Source organism: Hevea brasiliensis, chromosome 7, assembly GCF_030052815.1.
Source record: "Hevea brasiliensis isolate MT/VB/25A 57/8 chromosome 7, ASM3005281v1, whole genome shotgun sequence".
NCBI lineage: Eukaryota > Viridiplantae > Streptophyta > Magnoliopsida > Malpighiales > Euphorbiaceae > Hevea > Hevea brasiliensis.
The window spans coordinates 12,220,910-12,245,716 of record NC_079499.1 but is presented as its reverse complement, the minus strand read 5'-3'; the positions used below and the strand labels follow the sequence as shown (position 1 = coordinate 12,245,716).

At 36.2% G+C, this 24,807-nt stretch overlaps 1 protein-coding gene across 1 annotated transcript; it reads right to left on the bottom strand.

The window, feature by feature from the left end:
* Positions 1-509: 509 nt before the first annotated feature.
* Positions 510-947, bottom strand: LOC110660609 (uncharacterized). Its single transcript, XM_021818953.2, has one exon. The coding sequence runs from the start codon at positions 945-947 to the stop codon at positions 510-512; it is 438 nt and encodes a 145-aa protein (XP_021674645.2).
* Positions 948-24,807: the final 23,860 nt, after the last annotated feature.

Here is a 24,807-nt window from a genome sequence, read left to right as displayed (position 1 = left end):
TCCTCTCCTTTTTCACGCCATTTTGAGGCTCTCGATCTATTCTTCTTCATCTCTCATCAATTCAAAAAGATTAGCCATCAATCTCTTGAATTAAGAACACTAGAAATTGTTTCTAGTGTCCTGTTTACATCTCTAATCTCTTAAAAGGCAGAACTTGAATTTCTAATTAATAGAAAAAGCTTTAGAAGCTGTTCAAGGGCTGCCATAGGTGTTCTTGGTGTGGACAAGCTAGAGGGACAACATTTGGTATCCTGAAGACAAATCTCAAAGGCACAGACACGCTGCAGTGCATCAAGAGGTTAGTGTAATCGTTCTTGATTTAATCTAGGGTTTTAAAATTAATCTGATTGATTTTAAAATCTTAAATGGCAAATACAGATCCAAAAACATATTAAAAGAGTTTTAATATGTTGTTTATCATTGAAATAAAATAGATAAAAATAAATCTTGCATAATGCATGTGACCCTAGGTGAAAATTTTTGAATTCAATGGTATAAACTTGTGTTTTTCAAGCTTCTGTTCCTTCACTTCCAAGTATGATGGGTAAACTTACATCCTCCTTTATCTCTAGTGCAACAAAATCCTCTAGAATGAAAAACTTCTCAACTATTAATGGCACATTCTCCAAAATTTTCATTGGATATTTGATGGATCTATCTGGTAACTGCAAAGAAGTGGTGGTGGGCTTTAGATCTCCTACTTTTAACTTTTCATAAATTGGGAATGGCATCAAACTCACGCTAGCTCCAAGATCACACAATGCCCTTTCAATACTTGTCTCTCCAATGTGACATGGAATAGAGATACTTCTAAGATCTTTAAGCTTAGGGGGAAGCGTATTCTGCAATATAGCACTGTACTCCTCAGTAAGTGCAACAATTTTATAATCCTCTAATCTTTTCTTGTTCGATAAGATCTCCTTTAGAAACTTATCATATGATGGCATTTGTGAAATTGCATCTGTAAATGGAATATTAATATATAGCTTCTTCAAGATTTCAGGAAATTTCCTAAATTGCTTATCCAATTTTACCTTATGAAATCTCTGAGGATAATAATAATAATAATAATAATAATAATAATAATAATAATAATAATAATAATAATAATAATAAAATCATTATTCACAAGATTTTGGAAATAATAATAATAATAATAATAATAATAATAATAATAAAAATAAAATTAATAATACAAAATATAGAGGAAATAAAAAAAGTAAGTAGCAGTGCTAGGGACAATTTTACTTGTGTAAACTATAGAAGGGTGACAACGAGTAAGATACTCATGTGAATCACCCGAATGTGTGCGAATCATATCAAGTAGTAAAAAAAAGTTATCATCCCATAGAGATTTGAGTTTGAGTACTAAACTATAATTGTTACCATAATTAGGCTAATAATGATGTTTATTAAAATTTAAAAGAAGTAAAAGCAATAATAATAGAGAAATTAAAAGAAATAAATGATGGGTAAAGTAAATAAATCTTTAAACTAAATGAAAATTTACTACATTAACAAAGGTATGTAAAAACTAGAATTAGTTGATGATAAAAATGATTCCAGAGTTAGGGTTCATGAAGTAAACTTATTGCGATTTGGTTGGATAAATCCAATTTTAAAGGATAATACAAGATTTGAAAGTAGTTGATTCTAAAATTCTTTAATCTTTTTTTTTTTAAGCAAACTAAATAGTGTTTTAAGACAAACCAAACCCCACCCTGTATGATGTTTCATTTGTCCAAAACTCATTAGGAACTTTAATCAACCAAACTCTCTCTTAATCCCTAGTTTATCTCCAACACTAGATAATTAAGTTCAATATCTTGATTATCCATAAATGATTTTTAACTCCCGATTCTTCAATCAAAGATTAAGGCAACACCCATTAGGTACCAACAAAAAACAAGATAAGAAAATGCACAATATATGAATCAAAACTCATATAAACTAAAATCTGAATTAAATCCAGTCCAAATCCATAAATAAAACTTAAATCATTATACCCAACTCTAAAATATCAAATATCTACTCACTCATGATTGTTTTTACAAATAAGAAATATGAAATAAAAAAGATAGACATGGAATAGGACTGAAAATAAAGGAACCCAGATAAAGATATCCTTATCTGAAGATTGGCAGCTGAAATGTCATTTTGCAAGTGTGGTCTTGTAGAAAAATAATGTCTCCTTCTTCTCTCTCTCTCTCTCTCTCTCTCTCTCTCTCTCTCTCTCTCTCTCTCTCTCTTTTCTTCTTCTTCTTCTCACTTTCTATGGCTTAAAATGAGAAAAAGATGTATTTATATGTGTCTAAAAGAGTACTCTAAAATAGGCTAAAAAGAGATAAAGGCAAAAGGTATTAAAGATGTGAGGTGTAAAAAATTTTCCAAGTCTGCAATGCTATCAGCGTATTTCAGCATGCCCAATGTTGAATTCAGTGTTCTTTGGCATGTCCCATGCAAGTTCAAATGAAGAGCTTTAAATTTTGTAGTAACCAGCTGCACTATGCATGCTAGAGCTTTTGTAAATCTCAACAAGTTAAAGTTCCAAAAGTTGATGTTGCACGACCTAGTGCTAAACACTATTACAAACAGCATGCCCTATGCTCATTTTTGACTCAATGATTCTTAGCTGTGCATGCCCTGCAGCTTAAAACATGTCCTACAGCATGGGGCATGTCACAAGGTCTGCAAATTTCGGTTAGTGAGCTTCATTGAGTATATTTTGTTTAACTTTCTTACAATTTTAAGCTTATAAATCATCTTGAATTATTTCCATATATAACTTTTTACCTTCAAATGACATTAAAACCTATTACAAACATCAAGATTTCAAAAATCAAATGCAAAGCAACTAAAATTAATAAATTAACTAAAATAAATATTAAAATCATAAAATTACTAAATAAAAAGGGTAAAATAGATGCAAAACTATCCTAAAATACTTATATGAAATGAATGTATCAAATTTCCCCAAAATCAAATATTTGGTTGTCCTTAAGCAAATAATAATAATAAAAAATATATGCAATTGAGGTACCTTTCTTAAATTATGAAAGTCATCCATCTAAGCATCTCAAACTTACCTCTAGCCACCAATAAACCATACACCCACCTTCAAGATACAAGTAATTCAATCCTTATCAAAGTTATCACCATTTAGTCTTGGGTCAATTATCATCTCATCAAATTCAAACCAATCAATTACAAAGAGAATTCATGCCGAAATAGGCTCTAAAGCAATTCATAAACTAAAGTATCTCAAATGAGGATGGAAATAGATAAATGGATGAATGATATTCCAATCTCATAGGCTATCCTCCTATTTCAATCTCTACTAATGTAGCAAAATACTATCAAAAGATTAAAAAGACTTTTAAAGATTGTAATAGGGATAAGGGAGTAATAATGTGGCTAACAAAGAAAAGGCAAATAAGACATAACATGAGAATAATTAAATTATTAAAAGATCAAGATACACATTTTTTTTTCTTTTCTTTTTGAATCAAATGGGATTAAGAACTTTACAGCTATTCACCAATGCCAGCATATAACTTTGAGACTCTAAGAGGGACTACATAAATAATATTAATCTTGAATTACAATTGTCTCTTTTTAATTCACTCCTAAACTCATTTCTCTATATATTTGGGTGGTAAATTATTTTTCATAACATGATATGATTGCTAGTAGATTTACTATAGTTATTTCTCCCATTCAATTACTTTATTTTTTTTCTTTTCTCTCTTTTTTTTTTTAGTGTATCTATCACTTAAACAATTACTCCCATGAAAGGTAAGTAACTGTTTGGGTTTATAGCTAGGTAATGATATGGGTACCAAAGAAATGAAAAATGATAAATGTAAGCTCAAATTAGTTGCAAAGGAAAATTTTAAAATGAGGTTAGCTAAGGCTAAAATGTGGGGTTTAAAAGCAATGAATGCCTAGATCATTTCTCTCTTCAAGTGTATGCTAAGATTTCATCTCGAAAGGTCTAGAAGGATTGTTCTAGAATTGGTGAGACAAAATTAGCTACTTCTTACCCTAGAGTTTTCTCTAAGCACTCAAAACTCAATGTAATTTTTTGGGTGGCCCTTGGCTAAGAAGACATAAACAAAGGAAAAATCTGACAACTATGCACCCATCCAGAATGTTCAATCCATCAAACTCTCTACAGTTAAACTCAATTGCTCTTCAAAGCAATTCTCACTCTTCTAAGGATAAGGTAAAAATTTATTTTTATGCTATGCATAATTCCTAAACTGAATGAAAAATTAAATGAAAATTATATGCAATCTATATGTAAACTATATGTAACACCTCTATATACATAGTTTGGTATATTACACTATTCTGATGACCGGTGTCGGTTCGGACGGGATCAGAACCACATGTAAGATACCTAGAAAAGCCATGAATGGCAATAAATAATAATTACCAGATAGATAAGTATAAATAAGAAAAACAGAGCATAAAAGGTTAAATGAGTCAGGGGTCACAGCGATGGGTGACCTTCCCGGGAAGTGACTGCGAGGTCAGTCTTAACCCTAATTTTGAACAGAAAATTGTGACACCGCAGTCCTGAGGACTATTGCGAACCTAGTGGAAAAGAGAAAACCACAAAAAAGAACTCATAAGTAGGTCAAATAATTAGGTCAGGGATTCGGAAGAAATATCGAATTATTTGCAAACCGGATCAAACTGGTGAGGGGCAAATTGGTCAATTCACCCCTAGAGGTGACTCACGACCTAACTGTCAAAGAAAATCGAAGAAATGAAAATTTCAGAATATAGAATTAAATTAAAGAACTATGGAAAAATAAAAGAAAAAGAAAAAGAAATGAAAATGGGTTTATTACATCACTTTAGTGACATCACCTATGATGTTGAAAATGGAATTTAATTTCCCTAATTTTTCACTAAGTCAAAATGAGATCCCTCTCTCTTCTCTCTCTCAAAATCCTCCATTGAAGCTTGATTTTAAGCTCCATAAACCCTAAAAATCTCCCATAAATTCTCCAATTTTGTTGATTAAAAATTATTTGGGCAACTAGAAAAGAAAATTGATCAAGAAATTTTGAAAGAAAAGTGAAGGATTTGGGTGGTTGAATTTCAAAGAGAAAAGTTAGTAATCTAAACTTATAATTTCTAGTTCAATGCTTATGTTTCTAGCTAAATTATTATAGAATTAAAGTGAAAATGTAAACAAAACAATAATGGGGGACTAATGGTAAATTTTGGCCAGCCTATAGGAAGGTAGAAATTGCTTGAGTTTGATGAAATTATAGTGATAGAGAAGTTGAATTAAGTATGTAGAGTAAGATTATACACTTTAATTTCATTGATTGAATGAATTATAAAATTAGGGTTCTTGAGTTCTTCAAATTAGGAGAAAAATTGGAGGAAATAATCAATTGATACAATTGACCCTAATTGAGGTTAAATATGGTCCATTGGGACCAATTGTGATGTGTAGGAATAAGTGGAAACAAAATACAATTCGGATTGGTTAGGGGTCCCAATTTGGCAAATTGACCTAGGTCCTTTTCAGGGACCAAAACTGAAATTTTATCAACCCAATTGGTATGAGGCCAATTGGGAATGAAATTAGACACATAAAGACACAATTTTCATTTAGAGACCATGCCCAGAAAATGACATTTAGATAGTTAACAATTAGGTCAAATCCGGATAATGTGCACTGCCACTATACAAAAATAATTAAATGAATAGTGCTTGTTCATTTAGCCATAACTTGGGCTAGACAGGTTCAAATGACCTGATTTTTATGGCATTGGAAAGGTATGACATAGCACTACAACTTTTATGAAGAATACTAACCCAAATTCTGCCCATAACCAAGTCTTTTTGCCATCCAAAATTAGTTGTCCAAAACTGCTAGAACCAATAAAGTGCCCAGAAATTCTGGGTAACACTAATCCGGCCAGCCATATTCAAATGGCCATATATTGGGCTAAAAAACTCCAAATAGAGTGATTCAAAAGGGAATTAAAGCTAAGATAATAAGGAACAACTTTTATGAAGAACACTTAGCCAAATTCCTACAGTAACTAGACCAATAGAATAGTGCAAAATAGGGCACCAAAACTAAAAAAATTGAGTTTTATCTTAGGAGACCCAGAAAATTAAATGACAACCTAAACCAACAAATTAAGCACCCAAAATGTGATATGTGGGTGTAATTGGAATCCACATATCTATTAAGCATAAGAAAGTCAACATTTTGACTTGAATAGTACCATGAATGGTAACCCAAAAATGCAAACTTCAAAGAATGTTATTTTAAGCATATTAGGGCTAGAATTAAGTAGACATGAATTTAATTATTGGATTTGTTATGAGATAAGATACTGAAATACTGTAACTTGCATGTTTCAGCTGAAAAAGACCTGAAAAATGATAGAGCAAACTGAGTCAAGGCCTAGAGGCGACTCACATCAGGTTTGTGCACAATAAACCTATTTAAGTATTTCTTATTGAAAATGTGATTTGGTATGCTTTGTGAAATCTCTGTGTTAGTTATGAATTGTGTTGCCACTTTGTGAATGGAATATGACTTTGGAAATTGATCGGGTTTTTCATAAATTATTTGAATAAATTATTTTAAATTGCTTTCGTATTCACACTTAGCATGACAATGCCTTATTATTCCTCCTCCATTTATGGGGTTGAGATCGATTATTTTCCTCCATCTCTGGCTTACTAGTTGAGGTCGAGATCGGATGAGTACTCATTAGCTAGGTAGCCATCTCCCTCATTGATTTCGATTAGTGAGGTTGTAGATCGCTTTTTTGTGGTGTACAACACGATATTGATCGAAAATTTTGTATCATGACTTAAGTTGTGTATGGATTGGCAACACTGTGTTACTAAATTGTTTGACTAAAATTGTGTTATAATGAGCTTTGAAAATTGTGAAATAAGATTGTGAAATATTTGAATTGTGATTTACCAATAAATGTTTTATATTAAGCATTTTAAATTTTTATTGTGTACCACTAAGTAAATTATACTCAGCGATAGCTTCTTTTACTGTCACAGATATAGGAAAGGAAAAAGTAGCAGAGTGAGCTGTTGATTAGTGGAGGACTATACCGAGATTTTTGTATGGGTATTTATTTATACCCTTGTAATTATTTTGATGTAAATAGCTTAGTGTCATATGTATTAATGTAGACTGAGCAGTTATACAGTCAATGTATAATAATATTATTTTTGAGATTTTATGTCAGTAAATTAAATTATGAATGTAAATTGAATATTTTAAATTCCATGTGAATGGGTTTATTTAATTGTTTTGGAAATACTATGAATTGTGGAAATTGAGTTGATTTGTGTTGAATTGAGTTATTGGTGGTTGAGATTTGATGAAGTGCACTATTTGAAAGTATTTTCTATAGGTCAAAATTTTTGGTTTTTCTTAATTATAGCCAGCACTCTGCCGAAATTTTTATAAAATTTATGAAAAAAATAAAAAGGGCCAAAATTTTTACCTAGTTTTTAAAATGAACTTAAAAGTTTTTAATACCTATTAAAAGTGCTCAACACCTTCAAAAGAAGACATATTGTTTTAAAATCCCTTGTAGTGTATTTAATGGGTTATTGGTAGGTGAAGTTCGGTAATTCATTAAGTATACTATGAGATCATGTTATGCCTTATAGAGGGATAAGGTGTTACATGTTTTAGTGGTATCAGAGCATGATTTTGAAATGAGTTTTGATTATGAATTAGAATATTTCCTTTGATAAGTACAACTGCTCAAGTGTTCTTAGTTGATACATATGACATATTTACATCATGAATATCCACTAACGGAGATCAACCTCCTTGTCTTTGTTATCAGGGAGTAGATAAATCAATTGAAATCGAAATGGAAGAAGGAGATCATTCCGTTGAACAATCTGTTAAGGCTGAGGTATCGAGGGAAGCCCCAGCTCTCCAGAATGTGAGTGGGTCAGCCACTCTTGCTCCTCAGATGCTGCAGTTTCCTGCTCAATTTGCACAGCAGATGGCTGCCTTATTTCAACAAATGGCTGGGAACTTGCCAACACCAGCCCAGACTCAAGCACCAGCAGCACAACCACAGCCCCCAGCTCGGCAATATGAGAAATTGATGAAGTTTGGGGCTATAAAATTCAAGGAAACAGTGGATCCACTGGAAGCAGAACAGTGGTTAGAGAGAATAGGAAGGGTTTTCTGAAAACTACAGTGTGCTGAAGAATTAAAATTTGAATATTCAGTTTCACTTCTATAAGGGGATGCCTATGAATGGTAGAAGACCATCCCCCATAGCCTAGTAGAGCCACCAGTCCTTACCTGGACAGATTTTCTAAGGGAATTCAGATAGAAATGGGTCCCCGACACTTATGTAGACATGAAGTTGCAAGAATTCCTGAATTTGAAGCAAGGGGATAGAACGATAGCAGAGTATGAGTGGGACTTCTCTAGGCTGAGCCATTATGCTGGGAACTTAGTTTCCACCCCTAAACATCAGTGTAAACAGTTTGAGGCTGGGTTGAGGCCTAGCTTGAGAATTCAAGTAGTGGGGTTCAAACACCAAAATTTCTCTGAGCTAATTTCACAAGCCCTTGAGGTAGAAAAAATTGAAAAGGAAGGATCAGTTAAGAAGGGTACACAAGAGAAAGAGAAGACTGAAAAGGCCACTGATCAAGCACCTGAAAGTGGTTCTGGGAAGAGAAAGAATTTTGGGGGATCCAGCTCCCATAAATTTGGCAGAGGCAAATTTTCTAGCCAGAGACCATCCCGATCTGGTCAGTAGACCCAGCAGACCCAGCAGACACCCAGAGGGGCATTATTAGTCCGTCAATGCGAGACTTGTGGTAGAACATATGGTGGGGTATGCTTCAAAGCCACAGGCACATGTTTTAACTGTGGAGGAACCAGACATTTTGCAAAGGACTGTACCAGTCCACACTGTTCTGGATCATCTGCCACATTAGAGGGATCAGCCCAAGTCTCTACACCTAGGGGTTCACAGCCAACTAGCAGAGGCAAAGGCAAAGGTATGGGTAGCACCTTAGGAAGTCAGAGTACTGTTAACCAGCTAGAACCTAGTGGCGCACCAGCCAAAGCGTATATGATGCGTCAGAGGGAGGAGGCGAAAAATCGGATGTTGTAGCTAGTATTTTCTCTATTCTTGACCAAGATGCATATGTGCTATTTGATCCTAGCTCCACACATTCGTATGTCAATGCTAGTGTGATTTGTTCTACTGCTATCCCATGTGTAAAATTGGACTATGATGTGCTAGTAACAAGTCCGTTGGGACAAGAGGTCAGGGTAAATAGAATGTATAGGGATTGTCCTTTGGTGATCCAAGGACACACTTTTCTATCTGATCTGATTGAAATGCCCTTCAAAGATTATGACATCATCTTGGGCAAATATTGATTAGCCAGGCATCATGTCATGATTGACTGTAGACTGAAGACAGTCACTTTTGGTTTCCCTCAGTATGGTAATGTGATAATACACGGGGAGAGGTAGTTATTGCCATCAAACATCATTGCTGCTGCACTGGCCAGAAAAATGATCAGAAAAGGGTGTGAAGCGTACTTGGCGCACGTGATAGACACCCAAGTGGGGAGTCTAGCATTGAGGGACATCCCTACAGTATGCAACTTTCCGGATGTGTTCTCTAATGAGTTACCAGGATTACCTTCGGAAAGAGATGTGCAGTTTGATATTGATGTTATGCCTGGTATGGACCCAATCTCTATAACACCATACAGAATGGCACCAGCAGAACTAAAAGAATTAAAAACACAGTTGCAAGAGTTGCTTGATAAGGGCTTCATTCACCTTAGTGTGTCACCTTTGGGAGTGCCAATGTTGTTTGTTAAGAAGAAAGATGGCACTCTCCACTTGTGTATTGATTATCGTCAATTGAATAAGGTAACAATAAAGAACAGATATCTGTTGCCCTGCATTGATGACCTGTTTTAATTAGTTGAAGGGTACAGTTATGTTCTCCAAAATTGATTTAAGATCGGGTTATTATCAACTAAAGGTGCAAGAGCAGAGTATCCCAAAAATTGCTTTCAGAACTTGATATGGCCATTATGAGTTCCTAGTCATACCATTCAGGTTAACTAATGCTCTGGTTGCTTTTATGAATCCGATGAACACTATCTTCAGACTATACGTCGAACAGTTTGTGGTGGTATTCATTAATGACATATTGGTCTATTCTAAGAGTGCAGAGGAGCATGATAGACATCTGCGGATTGTGCTATAGACTTTGAGGGAGAAACAACTATACGCCAAATTGTCGAAATGTGAATTTTGGCTAATAGAAATTTCTTTCTTGGGGCACATAGTATCGGCAGAGGGTATTAAGGTAGATCTCAGTAAGATTGAAGCTATCCTTAATTAGAAACCACCCAGAAATATCAGAGAAATTTGCAGTTTTCTGGGTTTAGCTGGATACTACTGTCGATTTGTGAAGTGTTTCTCTATGTTGGCTTCTCCACTAACCAAGCTGCTTCGGAAAGATGTGAAATTTCAGTGGACGGACAAATGCTAGCAGAGCTTTGATGAGTTGAAGAGATGTTTGACTGAAGCTCCAGTCCTTACTTTACCTACACCGGGTAAAGAATACATAGTTTACAGCGACGCTTCTCACAATGGGTTAGGTGTGTACTGATGCAAGATCAGAATTTTATTGCATCTGCATCATGCCTGCTGAAACTGCCTGAGAGAAATTACCCAACACATGACTTGGAGCTTGTAGCTATTGTATTTGCTCTGAAGATCTGGCGACATTATCTGTATAGGGAGAAGTGTTACATCTACACAGATCACAAGAGCTTGAAGTACTTGAGCACCCAGAAAGAATTGAATTTGAGACAGAGGAGATGGTTAGAGCTGATAAAGGACTATGATTGTCTAATAGACTACTAGCCAGAGAAAGCAAATGTTATGGTTGATGCCTTAAGTCGTAAGACTATGGCAAGTCTAAGAGTTTCTCCTTTATCCATGATGCATGAATTGAAAGCACTGCATGCCAGCTTAGAGGTTAATGATGAGGGACAGATAATAATTGCATGGCATGTACAACCAGTGTTGACTGATCAGATCAGAATGGCTGTACAGAATGATGAAAAATATCAAAAACTACTGGAAGAAGTCCAGCAGGGCAAGAAACCTGAATTCTCAATGAGAGATGATGGCCTATTGCTACACCAGGGCAGAATGCGCGTTCCTAATAATGTTGACTTGAGACAGATCATTATGAGGGAAGCACATGAGTCTCCTTTTGCTATGCACCCTGATGGCACTAAAATGTACAGAGGGCTAAAGGAGCATTACTGGTGGATGGGTATTTAAAGGGATATAGCTGATTTTGTCTCCAAATGCCTAACTTATCAGCAAGTGAAGGTAGAACATCAAGTCTCAGCCAGTTTACTACATCCATTGCTAGTACCTGAGTGGAAATGGGAACAAATAACCATGGATTTTGTGATGGGACTTCCGAGGACACAGAAGAGCCATGATGCAGTATGGGTCATAATTGACAGATTGACCAAGTCTGCTCATTTTTTGCCAGTTCAAATGGACTATAGTCTAGAGAGATTGGCTAAACTATACATTAATGAGATAGTGAGACTGTATGGAGTGCTAGTATCGATTGTGTCAAACAGAGATCCTAGGTTCACTTCTAGATTCTGGGATAGTCTTCAGAGAGCCCTAGGAACTAGATTGAACTTCAGCACGGCATTCCACCCACAGACAGTTGACCAGTCTGAGAGGGTAATTCAGATATTGGAAGATATGCTTCGGGCTTGTGTAATTGAGTTTGAGGATAGTTGGGATACACACTTGCCTCTGATTGAGTTTGCTTACAACAACAGCTACCAATCAAGCATTGGGATGGCTCCATATAAAGCTTTGTATGGCAGAAAGTGCAGAACTCTCCTGTGTTGGGTGAAGTGAGTGAAAAAAGAATGATTGGGCCAGAAATTATACAGCAGACAGAGGAAAAGATTAGACTAATCAGAGATCGACTCAAGGCTGCATTAGACCGTCAGAAGTCCTACATTAATTTAAAGATGAGGGATATTGAATATGCAGTGGGTGATAAAGTATTCCTCAAGCTTTCTCCTTGGAAGAAAATTATGAGATTTGACAAAAAGGGAAAACTGAGTCCTCACTTCATTGGACCATATGAGGTTCTGGAAAGAGTAGGTCCTCTGGCATACCGATTGGCACTACCTCCAGAGTTGGAGAAGATACATAACGTCTTCCATATGTCTATGTTGAGGAGGTATCGATTAGACCCATCTTATGTACTACCAGTAGAAGAAATTGAGGTGAATCCAGACCTTTCATATGAGGAAGAACCCATAGAGATTCTGGCATTTAAGGTGAAGCAGTTGAGAAATAAGCAGACACCATTGGTGAAAGTGCTGTGGAACCATCATTCAGGCTAGGAAACTACTTGGAAGCGTGAAGAGGATATGAGAAGACAGCACCCACAACTGTTCAGAAATTGATACCAGGTAAAAATTCGAGACGAAATTTACTTTAAAGGGTGGAGAATTGTAACACCCCTATATGCATAGCCTGGTATATTGCACTATTTCGGTGACCGGTGTCGGTCCAGACAATTAAGGTGACCAGAACCACATGTAAGACACCTAGAAAAGCCCTGAATGACAATAAATAATAATTACAAGATAGTTAAGTATAAATAAGAAAAATAAAGTATAAAAGATTAAATGAGCCGAGGGTCACAGCAATGGGTGACCTTCTCGGGAAGTGACTGCGAGGTCAGTCCTAACCCTAATTTTGAACGGAAAATTGTGACATCACAGTCCTAAGGACTATTGTAAACCTAGTGGAAAAGAGCAAAACCACAGAAAAGAACTGATAAGTAGGTCAAATAATTAGGTCAAGGATTCGGAAGAAATATTGAATTATTTGCAAACCGGATCAAATCGGCGAGAGGCAAATTGGTCAATTCACCCCTAGAGGTGACTCATGACCTAACTGTCAAAGAAAATCGAAGAAATGAAAATTTCAGAATATAAAATTAAATTAAAAAATAGTGAAAAAATAAAAAAAAAAAGAAAAAGAAATGAAAATAGGTTTATTACATCACTTTAGTGACATCACCTATGATGTCAAAAATGGAATTTAATTTCCCTAATTTTTGACTAAGTCAAAATGAGGATAAAACAACAATAATTGAAAAAGGAAATTGGTCTTCATCTTCCTTCAATTGCTGTCCCTCATCCCTCTCTCTTCTCTCTCTCAAAATCCTCCATTGAAGCTTGATTTTAAGCTCCATGAACCCTAAAATTCTCTCATAAATTCCCCAATTTTGTTTATTAAACCTTGTTTGGGCAACTAGAAAAGAAGATTGATCAAGAAATTTTGAAAGAAAAGTGAAGGATTTGGGTGGTTGAATTTCAAAGAGAAAGGTTAGAAATCTAAACTTATAATTTCTAGTTCAATGCTTATGTTTCTAGCTAAATTAACTTAGAATTAAAGTGAAAATATATACAAAACAATTATGGGGGACTAATGTTAAATTTCGGCCAGCCTATAGGGAGGTAGAAATTGCTTGAGTTTGATGAAATTATAGTGATAGAGAAGTTGAATTAAGTATGTAGAGTAAGATTATACACTTTAATTTCATTGATTGAATGAATTGCAAAATTTGGGTTCTTGAGTTCTTGAAATTGGGAGAAAAATTAGAGGAAATGGTCAATTGATGCAATTGACCCTAATTAAGGTTAAAAATGGTCCATTGGGACCAATTGTGATGTGTAGGAATAAGTGAAAACAAAATACAATTCGGATTGGTTAGGGGTTCCAATCTGGCAGATTGACCTAGGTCCCTTTCAGGGACCAAAACTAAAATTTTATCAACCCAATTGGTGTGAGGCTAATTGGGAATGAAATTAGACACATAAAGACACAATTTTCATTCAGAGACCATGCCAAGAAAATGACATTTAGATAGTGAACAATTAGGTCAAATCCGGATAATGTGCACTGCCACTGTACAAAAATGACCAAATGAACAGTGCTTGTTCATTTATTTGTTCATTTAGCTATAACTTGGGCTAGACAGGTCCAAATGACCTGATTTTTGTGGCATTTGAAAGGTATGACATAGCACTACAAATTTTATGAAGAATACCAACCCAAATTCTGCCCATAACTAAGTCATTTTGCCACCAAAATTTTGTTGTCCAAAACTGCCAGAACCAATAAATTGCCCAGAAATTCTGGGTAACACCAATCCGGCCAGCTCTATTCAAATAGACATATCTTGAGCTACAAAACTCCAAATGGAGTGATTCAAAAAGGGAATTAAAGCTAAGACAATAAGGAACAACTTTTATGAAGAAAACTTAGCCAAATTCTCACAGTAACTAGACCAATAGAGCAGTGCAAAATAGGACACCAAAACTAAAAAAATTGAGTTTTATCTTAAGAGACCTAGAAATTGAAATGACAACCTAAACCAAAAAATTAGGCACCCAAAATGTGGTATGTGGGTGTAATTGGAATCCACATACTTATTAAGTATAAGAAAGTCAACATTTTGACTTGAATAGTGCTATGAATAGTATCCCCGAAATGCAAACTTCAAAGAATGTTATTTTAAGCATATTAGGGCTAGAATTAAGTAGACATAAATTTAATTATTGGATTTGTTATGAGATAAGATACTAAAACACTGTAACTTGCGTGTTTCAGCTGAAAAAGACATGGAAAAAGATAAGACAAACTGAGTCAAGGCCTAGAGGCGACTCACATCAGGTTTGTGCACAATATACCTATTTAAATATGTCTTATTGAAAATGTGATTTGGTATGCTTTGTGAAATCTCTGTTTTAATTATGAATTGTGTTGCCACTTCGTGAATGGAATATGACTTTAGAAATTGATCAGATTTTTCATAAATTATTTGAATAAATAGTTTTAAATTGCTTTCATATTCACACTTAGCATGACAATGTCTTATTATTCCTCCTCCATTTATGGGGTTGAGATCGATTATTTTCCTCCCTCTCGGCGTACCAGTTGAGGTCGAGATCGGATGAGTACTCATTAGCTAGCTAGCCACCTCCCTCATTGATTTTGATTAGTGAGGTTGTAGATCGCTTTGTCGTAGTGTACAACACGGCATCGATTGAAAATTTTGTGTCATAACTTAAGTTGTGTATGGATTGGCAACACTGTGTTACTAAATTGTTTGACCAAAATTGTGTTATAATGAGCTTTGAAAATTGTGAAATGAGATTGTGAAATATTTGAATTGTGATTTGTCAATAAATATTTTATATTAAGCATTTTAAATTTTTATTGTGCACCACTGAGTAAATTATACTCAGCGATAGCTTGTTTGGCTGTCACAGATAGAGGAAAGGAAAAAGTAGCAGAGTGAGCTGCTAATTAGTCGAGGACTACACCGAGATTTTTGTGTGGGTATTTATTTATACCCTTGTAATTATTTTGATGTAAATAGCTTAGTGTCATATGTATTAATATAGACTGAGCAGTTGTACAGTCAATGTATAATAATATTATTTTTGAGATTTTATGTCTGTAAATTAAATTGTGAATGTAAATTAAATATTTTAAATTTAATGTGAATGAGTTTATTTAATTGTTTTGGAAATACTATGAATTGTGAAGATTGAGTTGATTTGTGTTGAATTGAGTTATTGGTAGTTGAGATTTGATGAAGTGCACTATTTGGAAGTGTTTTCTACAGGTCAAAATCTTTTGTTTTTCTCAATCACAACTGACACTCTGCCGAAAATTTTATAAAATTTGCGGAAAAATGAAAAGGGCCAAAATTTTCAGCTAGTTTTTAAAATGAACTTAAAAGTTTTTAATACCTATTAAAAGTGCTCACCACCTTCAAAATAAGAAAAATTATTTTAAAATTCTTTGTAGTGTATTTAATGAGTTATTGGTAGGCGAAGTTCGGTAATTCATTAAGTATACTATGGGATTATGTTATGCCTTACGAAGGGGTAAGGTGTTACACTATATGTAAGTGTTTATGTGTATAAGTGTAGGTGAATGATAAATGAATGAATTAGATGCAATGAATGAATGAAAAAGCTCAAAAATTTCAAAAATTTTGCCCTTACCCCCAAATTCAAATGAAATTTCAAATATTATTCTCAATGTCTAAAATGAATGCAAAGATGGGCAAAAGTAAATAAACCAATCAACTCATGTAGTATGTACAATTGGGAATTAAAACTGAATTACAATGAGTATTTCAAAATTAAACTCAAAAGAATATGAACAAAGTAGTTCAAAGAAAATATGTACAAAAGTATCCTAATTATATCAAAATAAATAGAAGTGAGTGAGGTGAGAGAATGAAAAGTGAATTAGGAAATTTTAGATTTTAGGATTTTAAGTGAATATTTGAACTGATTAAGTAGCATAAGGTATGCTGAAGTAAAAGTAAATTAGCATGCCTAGTGCTAAATGCTGATGAACAGATAGGCTGATGACATTGGTAGTAGCATGGGTCATGTTATGCCCCATGTAAATTTTGGCCTATTTTAAAAATTTTGTAATTTTCCCCATTTCAATAGGCTCAAATGACAGCATAAGCCTCAGTATGAGGCATGTTATACTCAATGCGATCAAACTTGATATAAATTTCAAGATTTCACCCTAAAAACCTAAAATTCTAAATATACAACACAATTTAACTGCTGTCGCAAGGGTTTTTGCGGTCACCTGGATGAACTCTCATCGAAGTGCTTAAAGTGAGGAGTCGCCACTTTAATTTTGAGGGAAATTAAAGAAAATCATTTGTAAAGGTAAATTAAAAAAACTACTTCAAAAACATAGATTCTAGGTTCGGGGTCTGTTTACGGGTGGGGAAGGTGTTAGGCACCCCACCTCGTCCCTCAACGAGGGTAAGCAGATTTAACATTGTGCTCTTCATAAATTAAAAATTGGTAATTAGAGGGTCAGAGTGACGATGTTAATCCTTTGTAAGGATAAAAGGAATATTTGATATTTCACTATTTAGGGTCACCCAAGAACACAAGTGCACGAAATGACTCTTTAGTGAATAGGTGTCGTGTAATGGATTTTTGTTGGGGGTTACCTTGCATACTGAAGTTGTGATATTTTAGTTTGGATTTAAGAGAACTCGGGTAAGAACTCTCTCCTGATCTCTTAAAGTATTCTATTTAAAGTTAAGTGAAGAATCTCGGATAAGAACTCTCCTCCGATCTCCACGTATTTTTTTAAATTTTGGCTGAGAATTGGGTAAGAACTCTCCCCAGATCTCTTAAGGTATTCTATTTAAAGTTTTAAGTGAAGGATCTCGGATAAGAACTCTCCTCCGATCTACGCATGTGTTTTAAGATTTTGGTTGAGAATCGGGTAAGCACTCTCTCCCGATCTCTTAAAGTATTCTGTTTAAAGTTTTAAGTGAAGGATATCGGATAAGAACTCTCCTCCGATCTCTACATATTTTTTAAGATTTTTAGCAGAGAATCGGGTAAGAACTCTCTCCCGATCTCTTAAAGTATTTTGTTTAAATTTTAAGTGAAGGATCTCGAATAAGAACTCTCCTACGATCTCTACATATTTTTTTTAAGGTTTTGGCTAAGAATCGGGTAAGAACTCTCCCTCGATCTCTTAATGTATTATTTTTTAATATTTAAGCCGAGATCGGGTAAGGACTCTCCTCCGATCTCTTAAAGTGTTACGTTTAAAATAAGATTTATTAGAATTGCATTTTATAAAGACTTTGAACTAAGGATTCTGGTGAGCGAAGGCTCAAGAAGCCCATGCAAAAACTTTTCTAAACCCACTGAACCTTATAACTAGGGAGTGAAATGTAAGACCGAACTTCTTGCCGATCTCCTATGTGATCGCCTTATCAGAACTTTTTGATTAGTGATATCTGATCCCTTTTAGTTGCTAGTCCGGGATCCAATCTTATCTTGATTCTCGATCTATTACATTACCACCTGGGCTCATTTCGAAGCCCGACCTCCTAACTTATTTGTTAGTTTTGCTTTCAACCTATCCGTCCTATACTACACCCATCTTTCTTTGTCATTTTTATCATTTTTTTTAGACCGAAAATTCTAATATCGAAACATCCCTATCTACATTCTTTTGAGTATTTACAAGTTGCCTGTGAATTGAACGTCTACTCCCGAAGGAAATGAAAACTAAATAAAGATAAATGGAATTTGCAAATGAAATAAAAGAAGACACAGGAAATAACTATTGGCCTAGACAATCTATTTTGAGATTTTAGTACGATTGAATATAAAAGAAATTTCAAAAGAAGACTGGAGAAAACAAAACAAGGATGTTTGATGAAACAACAGTTCAAACGCTTACCTATGGGAAGTCAAAGAGACAGATGAGCTGACTTCGGAATCCACAGATCTTGTAGAGATAAAACCTATCGGCCGAAAGACTAGAACTCACTTAAAGTAAAAGGAACCAGGTCGGAATAAAGTTGAACTTGGAAGGCAATGCCAGATACTAGAGCAGTGGGAATGAGGTGATGTGATGATGGTTGCACAGAAACTGAAAATGGAAGTTTCAGGACTTAGAGCTCCTTTTAGTGAAATACTTAAGAAAACTAGTTTCTAAAGTTTCTATATACTTCAAAAGCTCAGAATGACAAATAGCAAGACTGAATTAAATTTCAGAGCCTTTCTACTATAATCACCACCTTCTCATTTTTCGTCCGTCCTTTCTACAGTATTGCACGCAGGTATTTATAGGGAACGGGTGCCCATGATGAAGGGTCAGGATTTTATCAGGGGAAGATGGAGGGTTTAAATTCAAAAGGATATAATCTGATGACTGAGGATTAAAGAGAATCAAAATGGAGGGCCGGGATCCCGTTCAGGATATCCATCCTTTCTTCTCTTAATCGAATGGCTCAGGGTCCTTCCTTACAAGATGGATCCAAAGGTTGGGAATAAAAAACGTCGAACCTATCGTCTACTTTTTGATCCGAGGGCTCCAGATCCATCCTTACGATTATGATCAATAGTGGAGATTGAGATGTACTGGACTGCCTTAACTATTTTGGCGTCTGGCGGCTAGGTGGGCATCTTTGCAGATGAGCTGTGCGGTGAGGATCTGATCATGCCTGCAATGCTTTAACTAACTTTGATCTGATGATGAAGAGAGTTAATTGAAAGTTCGGACCGAAAATTACTTAACCCTTCTGCGCTTTCCGATCTCTATAGGTCACCTTTTGTTCAATCATGACCATCACCTTTTTCGATCTCTACCTCTCGCGTCAGGTCCCCTCTTATTTCCCAATCTCTCCCATTCTAGATCTTTCCTTTTCATCTGACTTGCATTAGTCAACACAATTAATTCTTCAGTTACTGATTCATCCACTTCGGTTTCAGTATGTAATAAATGCCCAGGCCCTATATATATGCACCAATGAGAAATCCCCTTCACATTTCACTTTTCCTCTTTCAGTTTGTTTTCAATGCTCCATTTCTACAATTCTAGCTTCTTCGGTGATAATTTTGATTATGGTGGCCGTTTTTAATCTTTTTTCGACTGTTTTCTTCGCCCTTCGCTTGAAAATTTATGACCCCGGCGATCAGAGAACCATGAGGACATCATCTAATGATAGTGAGAGAACCGGACTAATCTACTGATCAAGATCGAAAATGACGATTGTGCTGATCTCGAATCGGTCTACCGGTACAATTGGTAGACCAATCTAGGGCAAGAGGACTACTAATTTCAATCTTAATGTTGGTGATCGTCTCTTGAAGTTCATTTGGCTTCCGACCACATCGGGCATCCCGACTGTAGCTCAGTTCTGGTCGATGACATCGGCGATGACTCCGCTCAATATCATGAGAGTCATAGTCACCCTCTCTGAGCTACACATCTATCCAATACTTATGGCTGGCTTTTTGATCAAACACATCTTTTGATTCAGCCGCAAGACTAGGCTTTGACATAGGTCAGCATCCGGAGTAGTCCTAAACTAGGTAGAATGTAGCGCTGATCTTTAGAGATTGCCCAAATGATGTAATCCGATCTTTAGAGATCACCCCAATGATGTAATCCGATCTTTTGAGATCGTCCAAATGATGTAGTTCGATCTTTTGGAAATGAAATGAACATTTTATTTAAATGTTTTTTAGTTTTATTATTGAATTAGTTATTTTCCGATCTCTGATATGTGTATCCGATCTGATCCCTAAACGAATTGCCATTAGCCGATCCATGGTTTTGGAAGTTTGTTCAATCCGAAGACCTTGGCTAACCGATCTCATTTATTCGATTTTTTATTATGTTTCTGGAACCTTCTTGAGACGTGTCAAGAAAGCGGCCCAATTTCGGTAACCGATGCATCGCTTCGGACTTTGCGAGCATTTAAATGCTTATGTCATTTTCAGAACTTCTCTAGCAATCTCATCATTTTCTCTCATTTTCTCAAGTTTTCAGGCATCGATTATATTCCGGTAAGGGTTTTAAGTCTTTTCTTGGTTAATTTCTTTTTATTTTTCTGAAAAATGAGCGGCACCGATGGTCAAAGAGATGTTAGTCTGCCTTTCGTCCATATCTCATGGACGTCGGACGAAGTTGAGGTGGTCAGATTAGGTGGTCAAACCAGCACGGCTATCGTTTCAGGTACCAGTCTGGCTACCAAATCTAAACGAGGAACCTCTTTAAGAAGGGAAACCTGCTAGTGGATGAGTTGCCATCCGTTCTGAGAGAAACTTATCTCCAGTCCATAAGTCAGGAGTACAATCTGCGGATCGACTCCTTTGAACTGATCAAATGTCATGGCGACCTTCGGGTTGATCACTTTTTTGACGAAGGCGATCTCATCATAGTATACGAAGAGCAGCTGAAGGCCGAACTCCAGTTTCCTTTGGATGAATTTTACAAGGCCATCTTAAGGTTCCACCATGTCTCGGTAGCTCAAGTGCACCCGAACTCCTGGAGGACTTTAGTAGCCTTCAGGGGACTCTGCCAAGCAAAGAGACTGGAACCCAAAGCTAAAGTCTTTGCCGAGCTGCATAGGCTTGCCTGAAGGAAAGACGATGAATTCTGGTTCTTTCAGGCAAAGCCAAACTGCTCACTTTTTATCGATCTCCCTTCTTCATTGAAGAATTGGAAGGACCAGTTTTTTATATTGAGGAGCAAGATTCCAAACGGCTTCAAGGGTATCCCACGGAGTTGGCAATACTTGGTCGCTTCGATTCCAAAGAAGATCACTTTAAATAAGGACGAAGATGCCATGGTGAAAGAGTTAAAGACTCAGGCATCCACCCATAAATTCTCGTGTTTAGATGCGGTTATGCCCGAACAGAAGTGGTGGATGATGCGCCTGATCACTGACAAAAACTATGAGCTTTAGCTCTCTGACCTCGGTTCTAGTACAATTTATATCCCTAGCCTCTGAATCTTAGCGAACTCACTGACTTCTTCTCTGTGCAGGTACGACAGGTGGCGACGCTTCTAAGGAGAGCCGCAAGTTAAAGAGGGAGGTTTCTCGAAAGGTGTGAGCAATGAAGGAGGCCACTGTTACTACTGCTCAGACTCCTCAGCGAGAATTGGTAGAGGTACCGAACTCCCCTCCCCGACCTCTGGAGCAGCCAATCCCAGAAGTAGAGGTCATCATTCCTCCTCCTCAGCAGATCAAACTTCCACCTCCCCCGCCTCCTCTGATCTCTTCCAATGTGGAAGGGGAATCTTCTGGTCCTACTGTTAGGACGCTTTCCCGGGGCGCTCAACTTCTGATCCAATCGCTAGAAAGGAACCGCTCCACCCGAGGGAATCCTGGCCTAGCCAAGGTTATGGGCGCCTCCATCTGCTTCCAAGAAGATCAGAATAGGTTGGTAGAGGAGAGCATCGATGATATTTTAACTCAGACAATGAGCTTGGGTTTGGAGGCTATTGCCAATCAACATGTGATCCGAGAGAAAGCCCACACCTTAAGGAGGGAGATTCTTAAGGCGGTCCAAGATGCCTCAGTTGCACAAGCACAACTCTCCTATGCTAATGACTACATTGCCAGAATGGAAGATCGGATGAAGCATTGCGAAGAGAGGATAGCGGAGGTGGAGCGGGAACTTGAAGACTCCTAGGCTGGTTAATCTGCGGAACTCGCTCGTTTTTTTGAGAAACTTCGAGTGAAGGAGGAGGAGCTCCAGGCCAAGGAAGAGGAAAGCACAACGAAAGAGGCTGGGGCATATGTGAATGCTCATAATGATCTCCTGGCCGAGCTGAGCAAGCGTTATCCTGAGGAGGACTTCTCCTGGATGAATCAGCTCATTCCAGAGGCCGAAGAGTAGAGTGACGAGGAGCCTGAGAGAGAGGGGGGGGGGGAATCAGAGAGCTGAAAATGTATCTGGGGAGCCAGCTGGGGGAGATCCTCCTGCTGAATGACTTGTATATATTTTTATTTTGAAATGAATTGGAATCCCTTTTGTTCAATTTCTTAATAAGATCGGAAAGTGTCCAAGTTGTCTGAGTACTTAATTGATTGAACGTATTTGAACATTAAACTTTGAAAGTGACCATTAATCAGAGTATAGGAGATCGTACTAAGTCATGACCAAATACCAGGTAAAACTTTAGTACATTAGAATTGCAAAGAGTTAACATTGACTTGAACTCTTAAGATCGGAATCGTCATTAGACCGGATCGAAATCTTAACTTCATTTTAAGGGATATCTAAGGTCTTCAAGCGAGAAGCCCGATCACATCATTAGCCAAATGAAGTTTTACAATATTTGTACAGAGAGATCGGAGAGTATCAATAGGCAAGATTGGATGGTCCGGAGACCCAATATTGATTCGAACCCATCTGATAAGAGATCGAAAAATAATTAACTTAAGCATGAGATTGGTTTGTTCCAGGGACGAGCAATCGGTGAGTTCGGAAAAGCCATTTGTGATCAAAGGACATCGATTGAGAGTGGATAATAAAGTCTATATTTTAAAATTTCTTGGCTTCGGAGGTCGGCCAAAATATGGTGTCTACAGCTGCCCCTCTTTACACAATTTCTATTAAAGAGATTGAAATTCTATTGTATAGGAATTATGTAAAGATTCAGACTCATATTTTGGGCGGTTGGGGTAATAGGAAATTAAAATGCTAAAAATTAAAATCAACTTGGATCAAGGAACTAGAGGTTAATAATTGGAATTTAAAATGCTGAAAATTAAAATTAACTTGCATCAAGGATCCAGAGGCTAATAGCAGGAATTAAATTAACTTGGATCAATGATCTAGAGGTTGATGACAGGAAATTAAAATGTTGAAAATTAAAATTAACTTAGATCAAGGAACCACAACTTGATGACATGAATTTAAAATGCTGAAAATTAAAATCAACTTGGATCAAGGAACCAGAGGCTGATGACAGGAATTTAAAATGTTAGAAATTAAAATCAACTTGGATCAAGGAACCAGAGGCTGATGACAGGAATTTAAAATGCTGAAAATTAAAATCAACTTGGATCAAGGAACCAGAGGCTGATGACAGGAATTTGAAAATTAAAATCAACTTGGATCAAGGAACCAGAGGTTGATGACAGGAATTTAAAATACTGAAAATTAAAATCAACTTGGATCAATGAACCAGAGGCTGATGACAGGAATTTAACATGTTGAAAATTAAAATAAACTTGGATCAAGGAACCAGAGGTTGATGACAGGAATTTAAAATATTGAAAATTAAAATCAACTTGGATAAGAATCCAGAGGCTGACAGCAGGAATTAAAATGCTGAAAATTAAAATTAAGTTGGATCAAAGAATAAGAGGTTGATAGTAGGAAATTAAAATTGACAAAGCAAAGCAAACCTGACACAAGATGTTCTTCCAATCGAAGTATACTTAACAAGGTTCCGAAGATAAATGATTAATGGAGAATGAGTACCAAAACTTGGCCTACAATTTTCTTCTCTTATTCACTTTTCAGGAAGCCCTTTCCGGTTTCCACTCCTTTCTCATTTTGCAAAAAGCACCCTTGCGGGTTTTCGCCCTTTTTGATACCTTTTGCTAGGAGCGCCCATTCAGGTTTTCACTCCTATATAAGGGATGAACGAGGACTGCATAAAATATATATATATATATATATATATATATATATATATATATATATATATATATATATATATATATTTTATGCAGTCCTCGTTCATCCCTTGTAAATCTCATAGCAAAGTACATGAGGTTATCAACATTCAAATCCTGATCTTATAATAAAGTTTTAACGAATTAAAAGCGCATAAATGAAGGTATAAAAAAATAAATTAAAGTGAAAGAATGACTTTATTATGGCTTGAGAATAAAGGTACAATTTCAAAGGAAAATGGTACAAGGATAAATCTCACAAATTCCTTGTAGCTAACTTTGAATTCCCTTAACTACCGCTATTTCAAGTAATCTTCTAATGAGCGTTCGTGCTGCGGTGACTTATTATCTTTTCTGATCTCGGGCTCCCTTCCTTATTTCTCCACCTTCTGGTTCTAGGAGCGTCCTTTCGGGTTTTCACCCCTAGAGGATGATGATTTTTTTTTATGCACTTTTTTAGGATGCCCTTTCAGGTTTTCACCCTTTACTCATTTTGCAGAAAGCACCCTTGTGGGTTTTCGCCCTCTTTCACCTTTTACTAGGAGCGCTCTTTCGGGTTTTCACTCCTACATTTAGGCATAATATCTTTTGATAGCATCCGCATTCACAGGTCTGGGGAATTCTTTGCCGTCCATATGAGTCAAGATCAGCGCATCACCAGAAA

Excerpts from the sequence above, each read along its gene's own strand:
- LOC110660609 (XM_021818953.2), bottom strand. The coding sequence starts at position 947 with ATGCCATCATATGATAAGTTTCTAAAGGAGATCTTATCGAACAAGAAA.